At 42.5% G+C, this 11811-nt stretch overlaps 1 protein-coding gene across 1 annotated transcript in view; it reads left to right on the top strand.

Annotated features, from left to right (window-relative positions):
* The first annotated feature begins 6812 nt into the window (after positions 1-6812).
* SVEP1 (sushi, von Willebrand factor type A, EGF and pentraxin domain containing 1) overlaps positions 6813-11811 on the top strand; it is a 162297-nt gene continuing 157298 nt past the window's right edge. The window contains exon 1 of the mRNA XM_010978720.3: positions 6813-7397. Coding sequence (XP_010977022.3) covers positions 6849-7397 — 549 coding nt within the window. The 5' untranslated portion in view covers positions 6813-6848. The remainder of the gene's footprint in view (positions 7398-11811) is intronic.

The raw sequence follows: 11811 nt of genomic DNA, 5'->3' as shown, positions 1-11811 counted from the left end.
AATCCTGAAATTATTATACCAAGTGAAAAAAAACTAGTCTTAAAAAGTTACAAATGATATGATTCCACTGATATCAATCTTGAAAAGACAAAACTATAGTGATGGGGAACAGATCAATGGATTGCCAGGGGTTAAGAGTGAGGGGAGAGTGAAATTACAAAGGGAATTTTTTGGAGTGATGGAGCAGTTCTGTATCCTGATCGTGGTTGTGGCTACATGGATCTGCATATGTGTCTGAATTCATGGAACTGTATACCCACCCAAAGTCAATTTTACTATATGATAATTTAAAAATAAAATTCATAATGTAACTATAGTTCTGGCTTCTTCCAAATGGGAGTGGCGATAACATAGTTTGTCAATAGGAAATTAATTATCTTTACTGATTCCTTTATATTTCACACACTGGTGGGAGAAAGGGATAAATATAAAAAAGATATGCCTTTTAAAAAGCTTTTATCATTATTCTTTGTTTTTAGCAGAGCAACCTCTAGATTTGTGGTGAAGATCACACAGAGTTTGGTTCAACCTTGACCTTGGATATAATGTCTAGAAATATACATGATACTATTTTATTTTTACAGGTTGAAGATGATGAAGGGGGACCACATTAAGCTGCTACTTCTAAGTGGACACGGGGCTGGTCCTATCAGTGAATCGAAAGAGTCCTTCAGTGCATGTCCTTCTGGAAGAGAGCACCTTTGGGAAGCTGGTTCACAATTTCAAGGTCACAGGTAATGTTTTGGGCACACTGTTTTGTGGATGACTGTTTTTGAAGAGGGCAGGGAAGTGGTCACTGTGAACATAATAGCCAGCTCAAAGAGTGTTCTAGAAACCAGGGGTACCTTTTGGTACCACATGAAAAATTCTCAATCCACATGTCTTTCACCAGTTCAAGATGTAAATCTTGCAAAGTTTAGCCAAGGATAATCTCAGTGTTGTTGGTAATATGCTCGTGGCGCTCAGATATCTTGGATAAGAACACCTGCTTTCGCAAAGACTGAGACCAAACTACTTTCTATGTGAAAATGGAGGCAAACAGTAGATGCGATGTTGGGTCAGGAGCCAGTCAGGATAACCCACATGGACTTCATCCACCCAAACACAAGGCAAAGGTGATGGTGTGTGTGACCTATGGAAAGCACACGTCTCAGCCCATTTTTCTTTGAAGAGACGTATTTTATTGTGTTAAGTGACCAGTTAATGCCTACATATGACAGACTAGGCGAAGAATACCAGGAGTGGTTCCAACAGGCTGGCACACCGACCACCCCATTAAGCCAGAGGGCGAGGGACTGGTTGGATAATTTCCAAAACTGGATTGGCTGACACGGTTGTATAGAGTAAGCTGCCAGATCTGAACTCCCTTGAGTCCTTCCCCTGGGGTTTGTTAAAGGCTCAGGTTTTCCCCACAGAAATCAGAGACCAAATTATCTGAGGCAGAGCAACATAGATACAAATGCAGGGATTGACACGAGTGATGTGTTAATCACCGCCTTCACTGCAAGCTTGCATGGCCAGCAAGGGGCAACGTGATAAACATGCCGCACATTGCAGTGTAACAGCAGTAAACCGTTTCTATTTCCAGACTTTATGGCCACCTCAGATAGCTCTATTTCTTCTCCTATAAAAATGGAGTACCCAATATATTTATTTCAGGATTTATGGCAGGATTAATTGAGATAAAACACATAAAATGATGAGTATTTAAACATGTTTTATCTCTATCTAGTGGTATAAGCAGATTTACAACATTTATTTCTATTTACTGCTTTTTAATTGTTTGTGTCCACCGCTAGGACTTTTCCATCGTGGACTCCATCTTCAGCTAATTCTACCTAAAGAAACATACAGGGTGGCATATTTTTCCAATCTCTGTATGTGGGAGAATGTCTTCGTTACATTCACAACTGAAAGATATTCTTACAAAATACGGTCACAAGGGGGCATCTTACTGCCTGTCACTTTGATTCAGGAACACTATGTGATCGATTTCAAAACAAAACAAGACACTATTCCAAACATGCATAGAAACTGAAATTTTTCCTGCCTCTGCTTCCATTTCTTGGACTTGATTCTTGACATCTCAGAAGGACCTCTGCCAGTACGACTGTCTGCTTTCTTCCTCAGTTCCCTTCCATCTCCCCCTGCCCCCGCCACACATCCGTCCTATCTTTTTACAGCACCTGCTTTAACATAGGAAGAGAGCTGCAGTGAAGGGTGGGGTGAAGGTGGGTGTCCTTTACGTAAGTCCCAATGGATAGACAGGAATTGAGGTTCAGTTTCCTGTTGATCAGGATGCAGGCGGTGAGAAAAATATGTGTCCCCCACCCAATCCCTTATGCCACCAACACACATTTTTCTTTCTTTTTCTTTCTTCCTTCTTTTCTTTTTTCTTTTCTTTTCTTTTCTTTTCTTTTCTTTTCTTTTCTTTTCTTTTCTTTTCTTTTCCTTTTTTTCTTTTCTTTTCTTTTTTCTTTTCTCTTCTCTTCTCTTCTCTTCTTTCCACAGAAGTCTTGATGTCACAAGACGAATCCAGAGTCACTTTTTCTCAGTCTTGCTCCACAGTGTCATTTCAGTACCTTCAGGTTGCTTCTCCACTTTAGTTTTTGCTTTAGTGAAAATTTATCTTTTTTGTATCTGTTGTTAATTGTTGTATAGGCCAGCGTCTCTGAACCTCGGTGCTACTGACATGTTGGGCTGGATGATCCTTGGTTGTGGGGATTATCCAGTGCGTTGTAGGATGTTTAGTTGCGTTCCCAGCCTCTACATGAGATGCCAGTAGCACTGTTCCCCATACAGATATCTCCAGACATTGCCTAATGTTCCCTGGTGGTGGGGAAGGGAAGAGGGTTGCGGTGCAAAATCACTCTCCACAGAGAACCAGTGCTTTAGCCTAGAGAGGATAATATACTAGAGAACTCTGGGGAGCAGTGCCCAGCTTGGAGCATCAATCTTAATAACATACAGGCAAGACTTCTTTAGTCTCCACTCCTTCCCATTTGGAAAGTTAAGGTAGAAAATATACAATGCCAGAGTATGTTGGTCTTATGCTCTTGCCCCTAGGGCAGGTGTCAGAATTGTCCAGGGAGGTTTAAATGCATCTAGACCCACAGCAGATACCTCAAAATATTGTTATTACATCATCAATACTTTGGAAAGAAGCCATATTTATTAGAACAGTTGCTAGGCGATGTTATTTAATGTGATCATGAACAAGTCCATGTATGACAAATTTAGTTTTAAGAACCATTTTGATAACTGTATTTTAGTATAACTGGGTAGTTTTTGTGCTCCCCCAAACCAAAGATTCTAAGAAGGGCTGGGATGGAAAATGTCAGAAAGAAGAATTTAATCTCATACCCACAGCTGCTCAGTTACGTGGCCACTGCTATGTAATTCACCATGGTTATATGGAATAGAGCAGGCATCAGGTGAACTTACTATCCCACGCTAAAGATCAGAGAGTCATGCAGAAACTGATTTCTAATTTTTCCCTATTAAAACCCGCCCCACTTTTAGGGCAGACTAAACTTCCCAGGGTTTTGTCTCTATGTTGTTTTTTGAACTCAACTGTCTTCCATTTTATGTGACTCAGTATGGTAATTATTTGCTCTGTTCACCAAATATTTCTAGCTTTCTGGGGTTATGGTAGGATTGTACTTCCTACTTTGGACTTAGACATGGCCATGCATCTTTCTTTGGCCAATGAAATGGAGCAGAAGTGATGTGTGTCACTTTAGGTGGGGGGGCAGTGAGCAACAGAGGACATAGTGGTATGTCCTCTTATGAAAGCTTATATTGAGAGGATAGCCACCATGGCTGTAAGTTTGAGTTCATTCAACAGGATCAAGTTCAGCCAAATGTGACGGGAAAACTCAATACAGAAGGGGGAGGTAGGCAATCTGAGACAAGTATGGTGGTTCTGCTCCATGAAGTCTGCAGGAACTCAGGCTCTTTCCAGATTCCTACTCACCCATTGCTGTAACGTGATCATCATTCTCATAAGCCAAGATGTCTGCTAGAGGTCTGCCATCATATTCATGTTCCGGGAAGAAATAGGGAATAAGGAATGAAAGTAAGAGACAACAGAAAAAGAAGCAGCTGTCTTTGAAAGAAGTTTTCTGGAGGCTGCCACACAGAGCCATAATTTATATGTCATTGCCCAGAACCTAGCTACATGGCCACATCCATCTGCAAGGGAGGCTGGCATATGTCATCTTTATTTCAGTTACCTTTGTGCCCAGCTAAAACTCTGGAGCTCTACTGAGCATATGACCTAAATTCAGACAATTAGTAATTGTTACCCAGTCCAAGCTCTTGCCCCATGACAGGCCAACCAATTGAGAGACGAGTTGTTGGGGCAAGGAAGAGCGACTTTATTTGGAAAGCCAGATGGCAGAGTAATGTCCTAAAGAACCATCTTCCTCCCAGTTAGAATTCAGGCTTCTTTTATACTAAAAAAGGGGAGAGGGTAAAGTCCTGGTTCCAATGGCCTCTGGAGGGATGTGTCAATTTCTTCCTTCCTGCAACCATTCACAGGTGGGCTTGGCCAGGATGCCTCCTGTGAGCTATGCAAAGGTATTTTAGCTTAATGCTCTTTACCTGGGAGGCAGAGTTCCCAAAGATGGGCTATTATGTAGAATTTAAGCTGAAGGGCAACATCCCATTAACTTTGAATAGAATACAAAGGTTCTTCCCTACTACATAATGGCCAGTCCCCTCAACCACAGTGCTGGGCTAAGGGAGGGGTGTATAACCCACGCGTGCTCTTTAAGGTAGCAGTGGTGTTCATTTTTGTTGACTTTTTAAACCTGAGCTGGTGGGGAAGAGTCTTTCCTTCTCAGGTCAGAAATCTGAAGAAAGAAACTAAATCTAACACGGGAAGAGAAGCAGAAGCGAGAGAAAAACTGAAGACTTAGGTAGTTCTTGATTTCCTTTTCCAAGCCTTTCTGAGACCAGTCCACCCCTGCCTTTTCTCCAGCTGAGTTCCTAAGCCAAGAAATCCCTTTTTGTTTACAGCTAGAAGTTGGGTGCCTATTGCTTGCAACCAAAAAGCCCTAAAGCAATTGCCTACCTCCCTGGGTTTTTGTGGGGAACACAGAAGCTAGTACCCATAGTCAATGCCACGTTGGCACATAAAGGTTCTGAAACGTTAGCTCTTAATGATGTATTTGAAATAACACTGAGTCGATGAAATTTGGACACACTTTCTCTCTTTTTTTTTTTAAAGTCTCAGCTCAAGTGAGTCTTGCTTATTCGCCAGGAAGATGGAGAACTTTCTCCTCTTGCTCCCTCTCCTTCATTCCTACAGCCGTCCCACTGCTTTGTGATTGTTTGCAAGTTTATGTTTGCTTCTGATATCCTTTGAACTCCCACAGTACTGGAACTGAGGCTTACTCACCTTCAGATCCTCAGTATCTAACATTCTGGCATGGTAGATGGTCAAGAAATATTGCTAGAAAAATAGGGATTTGAAGAGCATTCATGATTAAATGTGGCAGTAACAGCAACCCGCATTTATAGAGTACATGCTATATTCAAAGCACTGACATGAGAAATTTGTTTTTATGGTTAAATCCTCACAATAACCCTTATTATGCTATTATTGCCAGGTACCATTCAAAGCCAAGGAAATAGACCTCTATGGGTCTCACCTGTTGAAAGAGACCACGGACACATGAAAAATAATTGAGGAAAAGGGCCTCTTACTCATTAGATCTTAGCACAAATTTCATGTCCTCAGCAAAGGCTTCCCTGGCCTTCCCAAGGTCAAGTCTGTCTGCCTAAGATCGCCTTCATAGCACTTAGCACGGTCAGCTATAATTATATACATTATTTCTGGAATACCTGGTTAATGGTCACCTCACTTGTTACCCTATAATTTCCTTGGGGAAAAGATCTTTGTCAGTCTTTGTTCCTCCTCATATTCCTGGTGTTTTTAGTATCTTTGCCAAATTGTTAGGTGAATAAAGGTACCATTTTAGCATTTCCCCAATCCTCAGCTACCCAGGCTGCATGGGGGTACATGCAACCCCTACATGGTGAGATCTGAGGGGACCCTCAAGAGTACACTCATACACACCACTGATGAGAAATCCTCACCTGGAAAGTCAAACAAACATCTACTTGGGGAGGGCTCAGAGGCGCCGGATGGGGAAGAAGAGACACAAAAGGTGAGCAAGCAGTTTTCAAAGGATGCTTTCAACTCCCTGGCCAGCCCGTGTGTGTTTTCCCCTACAAAGTGTTTCCAATTACTGTGGCACTCTCGGTATCTGGATCCATCTCCAGTGAATTCCTCCGCAGCTCCTGCCAGACATATGGGATCAATCAGGGCTTCGGCGCTGGTGCGCTTGCTGCGGGAATGTTGACAGCCTGACAGACGCGGGGTTCTGGTGTCATGGAATCTCCGCGAGTCTTTGGCTTGGTCCCGGGAGGAGAAATGAGAGGGGGAGGAGAGAGATAGAGGCAGAGATAGAGGAAGGAGAGGGGAGAGGGAGAGACGGAGAGAGGAGGGAGAGAAGGAGGGAAGCGGGAGGTTTTTCTTGACTGCCCCCTTTCCTTCAAACATTTTATAGGCTTCAGGGAGAGCGAGGAGCAGGAGGAGGAGGAGAGGGAAGAGAACAGGCGAGAGCGAGAGGGTGGCGAGCGCGCGCCGCTCCCTCCCTGGCCCCCCGGCTGCCGGAGGCGTCTGGATCGTGCCCCAGTGTCAGATGAGAGGGCGCTGAGGCTCGCGGCCGCCGCCCCGCGCCCCGCGCCGCGCACGCCCCTCCGCGAGCCGGCGGCCGAGCGTCTCTCCTCGCCGGGCCGACGCCTGCGCTCCGGGCGCCCGCTCCGTCGCCAGCGCAATGTGGGCGCGCCTGGCCTTTTGTTGCTGGGGTCTGGCGCTCGTTTCGGGCTGGGCGACCTTTCAGCAGCTCTCCCCGTCGCGCAACTTCAGCTTCCGCCTCTTCCCTGAGGCCGCGCCCGGGGCCCCGGGGCGGCTGCCCTCGCCACCCGCGCCCGGCGAGGACGCGGCGGCGGCGGCGGCGGAGGAGGAGAGCAAAGTGGAGCGGCTGGGCCAGACGTTCCGGCAACGCGTGCGGCGGCTGCGGGAGCTCAGCGAGCGCCTGGAGCTGGTCTTCCTGGTGGACGAGTCGTCCAGCGTGGGCCAAGCCAACTTCCTCAGCGAGCTCAAGTTCGTCCGCAAGCTGCTGTCTGACTTCCCGGTGGTGCCCACGGCCACGCGTGTGGCCATCGTGACCTTCTCGTCCAAAAACAACGTGGTGCCGCGCGTCGACTACATCTCCTCCCGCCGCGCGCACCAGCACAAGTGCGCGCTGCTCAGCCGCGAGATCCCGGCCATCTCCTACCGCGGCGGCGGCACCTACACCAAGGGCGCCTTCCAGCAAGCCGCGGTAAGATGCGCGCCTCTCTTGGCCCCAGCCGGGGCCCGAACCCCCGTCCTGTCCACCCTTCACTAACCCGGGCTCAGCCCCGCTCAAGCCGCAGCACCCCCCCCCCCCCAGCCCAGCGTCTTCATCCCCCAAGTCAGAATCGTACCTAACCTCCTGCTGTTCTGGGGGATCCCTTGGGATGACGGATTTTAAAAGCTTAGGGAGATGTCAGGTTCCTTATTAAGTAGTCTTTGAGAACCCTCTTAGGAGGGGGTCCTTGAGGTGCTGTTCACATTCACACTTGTAGGGACAGACCGTGGCCAAACTGCAACAGGTGGGTATGTTTTATGAAGTGTCTCTTAAGGTAAGAGGTGAAGTGACCTGAATGTTTCCCCAATTCTCTGGTACGTGATTGTATGTTTTCTATATGCATTCTGTTGCTCTGCATCCTTTACAAGAGTTTTAGCGCCTGGGGGAGGAACCCAGTTTCCCAAAATACAAGTTTTTCGGATTACAAAGTAGTATTAAGTTGAAAAAAATTTGGAACGTATAGAAATGTCGGAATAGCAAACCAGTGTTTGTGGAATGAATGAAACCGGGGGTGGGGGGGGGGGAGTCAAACCCTCTAATACCGTTCAGCCTTAAAAAGCGACTGTTTGCATGTTGTTCAACATCTGCACAGATTTTTAACCAAATTGTTGTCTTGCTGTTCTGTAGCCTACATTTTTTCATTTGTTGTACCATTGAAATGATCTACATTATTATATATCTGATATAACATAGATAGTATATATCTCTATGTTAGTTGCATACTATCCCAATGAATACAGGTGCTGTAATCTATTTGACCTGGCACCTGTTGTTGGACACAGGTTTTTTTATTAAGTAAGTTATGGTAAACAAATATTAGTGGATGCCTTTGATTACTGTAAACTTCTTGACACTATTGTCCAGTTCTTCCTTGGAGGGTTGTACAGATTTACATTCCCACCAGCAGAGTACCACAGCAGTAAGTTTGCTACATGGTCACCAGTAACATGTGCTGATATTTTTTTGCCAATTTGATAGGTGAATAGAGGTACCATTTTAGCGAATGTATTTTTTTAGTTTGTTGGGGTTGAACCTTTTCTAATACATTTATTGGCCATTTGTATTTTTCCTTTGATAATGATCTGGTCAAGAATTTTGCCCACTTTGCAATAATGGTGTATGTTTGTTTTAATGACTTGTGAAAGCTCTTTATATGGTAAGACTGGTAGCTCTTTTTTGTACTTTTGTGTATCACAGTGTTGTTAGGTGGATGATTCAAAGTTTTATATATTCAAATCTATCAAACTTTGCCCTTGAGATCTCATTTCCCAAATCAGAGAAATATTTTCCCATCTAACAGTTTAAGCCATCAGGAGCTCATTTCAGTGTATGGCATGACAATGATGTCTCACTTTATTTCTTAATAATTAGCTGACTAATTGTGGCAGCATCATTTAATAGCCATTCATCCTTTTCAATTCAATTGAATGCCACTCTTATCATACACTAAAAGCTTATGGGTATTTGATTTCCTGGTGTTCTATTAATTTTTTATTATCCTGAATGATAGGATATTCTATTCTATCATCTATCTATTTTTAAGCTTTGCAAAAGTGATTTAATTATGATAACTTTACAATATATTTAAGTATCTGGTAGTACAAATTCTCTCCCCTTGTTATCTATTTTTTTAAAATCAATTCTTAGGTACTTATTACTTAACTTGAATTTTTAATTCATTTCCACATATTCCAAATGAAACCAGCCAGGCTTTTGATTTCAATATAGAAAATATAGACTTAAGCTGGGGATTATTTACATTTTATAATAATAGTCCTTCCAAGTCAAAAGTATGGTATGTCCATTTATAACCAGTTCTTTTTATATTCTTTAGTAAAGTTGTAGATTTCTAATAATTAAGTCCAGGGTATACTTTTCAAATTTAGATCTAAATGTATTCTAGTCAGTATTGCTGTCATGAATAACCTCTTTTTAAATTAACTTTTAAACAATTATTCTTGATGTATAGAAACATTTTTGATTTTTTTTTTAAACATGACTTCTGCATCTGGATTCTTGTTGAAATCTCTTTGATTCATTTTTTAAAAATACATTTTATTTTACTGATAATCAGTGTTTACTGTAGAAAATAAAATAACTAGAAAAATTGTCTGTAAATCCACTGTAGTAGTTTAGTACATATCCCTCTTGACTTTTTGCAGTTGTCTAAGTAGTAGATATGTTTTTCAGACATGTACGTATATCATGCATAAATAAGGTTTACCCAAAAAAAGGATCCAATTGTATGTTCTCTTTTGTAACTTGACTTTTCCATCACATTTGCAATCTTCTCTCCATAATAAGAAATACACTTCTAGTTTATCATTTTTCGTGGTCACATAATATTCCACGAGGGAATGTGCCTTTATTTTCATTGTGCAGTTACCTTTTGTTGTGTATTTAGGCTGTTACAGGTAACACTGTGTGACCTAATCATTGCTTATATTTCTAATAATTTCCTTAATACAAATTTCTGAAGTGGTAGGTATTATTCCTTTGAAGAGTATTCCTGTTTTTTAAGGCCTTTGATACATGTGCCAAGTTGCTCTGCAGAGAATGGGTACCAAATTGCACTCCTACACACAGTGCCTGGGTTAGTATACAGAATTCAGGCCACACAGGTTAGTATCATTTGAACATGACCCCCTGGATTTATTTGTGAAAAGTAGGGTCTCATTTATATATTGCATTTCCTTGTTGATGAAGCTGAACATTTTTTTTCATACATTATTGGCTATATATATATATATATCCTTTAATACCCATTAAAATATTTGGGGGTTATTAGAACCATTTTTCATTTGAGGGCGGTTCTTTTTCTTATTGATTTGTAAATGTTCTTTAAATCTTAATGATATTAACCCTTCTGCTGCCAAGTATGTGGCAAGTATTTTTTCTCTGTGTTTCACTTGCCTTTGAATTTTGTTTATGATGGTAGCATTTACCGTTTTATCAATCTGTGGAATCTGTTTTTTCTTTGCATTTGTGCCTTCTTCCCTTTCCTATGAAGTTTGAAAGGCTCTCACCTTTAAGAGATGAAATAACTCCTTAAAGATAACCTCTTGTTTAGTAGTTGCGCCAGACAGGGTTCAGTTTTGCAGCCCCAGTTCTCTGTTGGCCTCCACTGGAGTTCCCATGTGGTCCCAGTGGCTGGCCTTATTCCTGATGTCACTGCCCACTCCATCTGAGAAGTACCCCACTGCATCAGGGAAAAACTTGCTGTAGACCAGCTCTTCTGTTTGGCTTGGCCACATCTGCGTGGGGCCTCTTACTACTGTTAATCCAAGACAGTTAAATGGATAATGAGTCAAGTATGAACTGCTCTCCTCAAGACCTGCTCCGTCTTTAGCTTTCTCCTTCCAAATACTACATCCTGTCTTGGAAAGTGGAATTGTCAGCAGGGTTCCCAGTGCCTTTCTTCGGTTTGGATCCATTTGTAATCTAACAAGCAGAGATTTCTCAAAAGTTTGTGTTGACTGAACTTTCCCTTGACATTATTTCTCTTTTCTCATTTTGGTTGGGTTATGGGATGGTGCAGGAGAGGGTCAGCTGGACTCAGCTCCTAACCTGGAAACCTACATGTCTTTATTGTAACTTTGCCAAGCCTCTGATGAGCATTCTTGGGTGCAATTAAAATATGATGCTTATGGAGAAAATTGAAAGAAGGTGCCCAGTGTTTAGAAATGACATTAGTGGAAGTTTGAATATGAATTTTTGCATAGAGATCAGGCAAACTGTTTTATCACAGGATTAGTTTGAAAGGGTAAGCTGTGTCATTTGGTTTGGAAACTTAAGACATTCTATCATGGTAATGAGACAGTTCGTCAGAGTTCCAAGCGTGTGCAGAATGGTAACTCTGGAATCGAGTGTGATCTGACATTTATGTGAAATTGACAGTCATAGGGACATTTTTAAGCTTATTAATTACTTTCCCCAGAAAAATTCATTTTTCACACTTTTCCCATTTGAAACTGAATGACCACACAGCTTACACAGACACAAACACAGGCAGATAAACATGCAAACACATAAACAGATGCACAGATGCACACTTGCCAAGTACACGGCTGCCCGTCACAATTTAGACATCTTCACACACCTCTTACGTAAAATCTTGAGATGTAGAATCTCCAGCATGAGATTTGCTGTATCTTTCAGCCCATGTGACTGACTGAACAAAAAGGATAACAGTGTTGCTTCATTTTCAAAACTTGGTGTCAGAATTGTACATCTTGATGGGGGCATCTTTATGTGGACACACTTTATTTGAATGGATAAATGACAGTGTAGATTTTTTTTTTTTGGACAATACCCCTGACACTCATCAGACAGTTCAGGACTAAAG

Source organism: Camelus dromedarius, chromosome 10 (assembly GCF_036321535.1).
Source record: "Camelus dromedarius isolate mCamDro1 chromosome 10, mCamDro1.pat, whole genome shotgun sequence".
NCBI classification, from domain to species: Eukaryota; Metazoa; Chordata; class Mammalia; order Artiodactyla; family Camelidae; genus Camelus; species Camelus dromedarius.
Note: the sequence above shows the minus strand (reverse complement) of the source record. Positions and strands in the feature narration are given on the sequence as shown.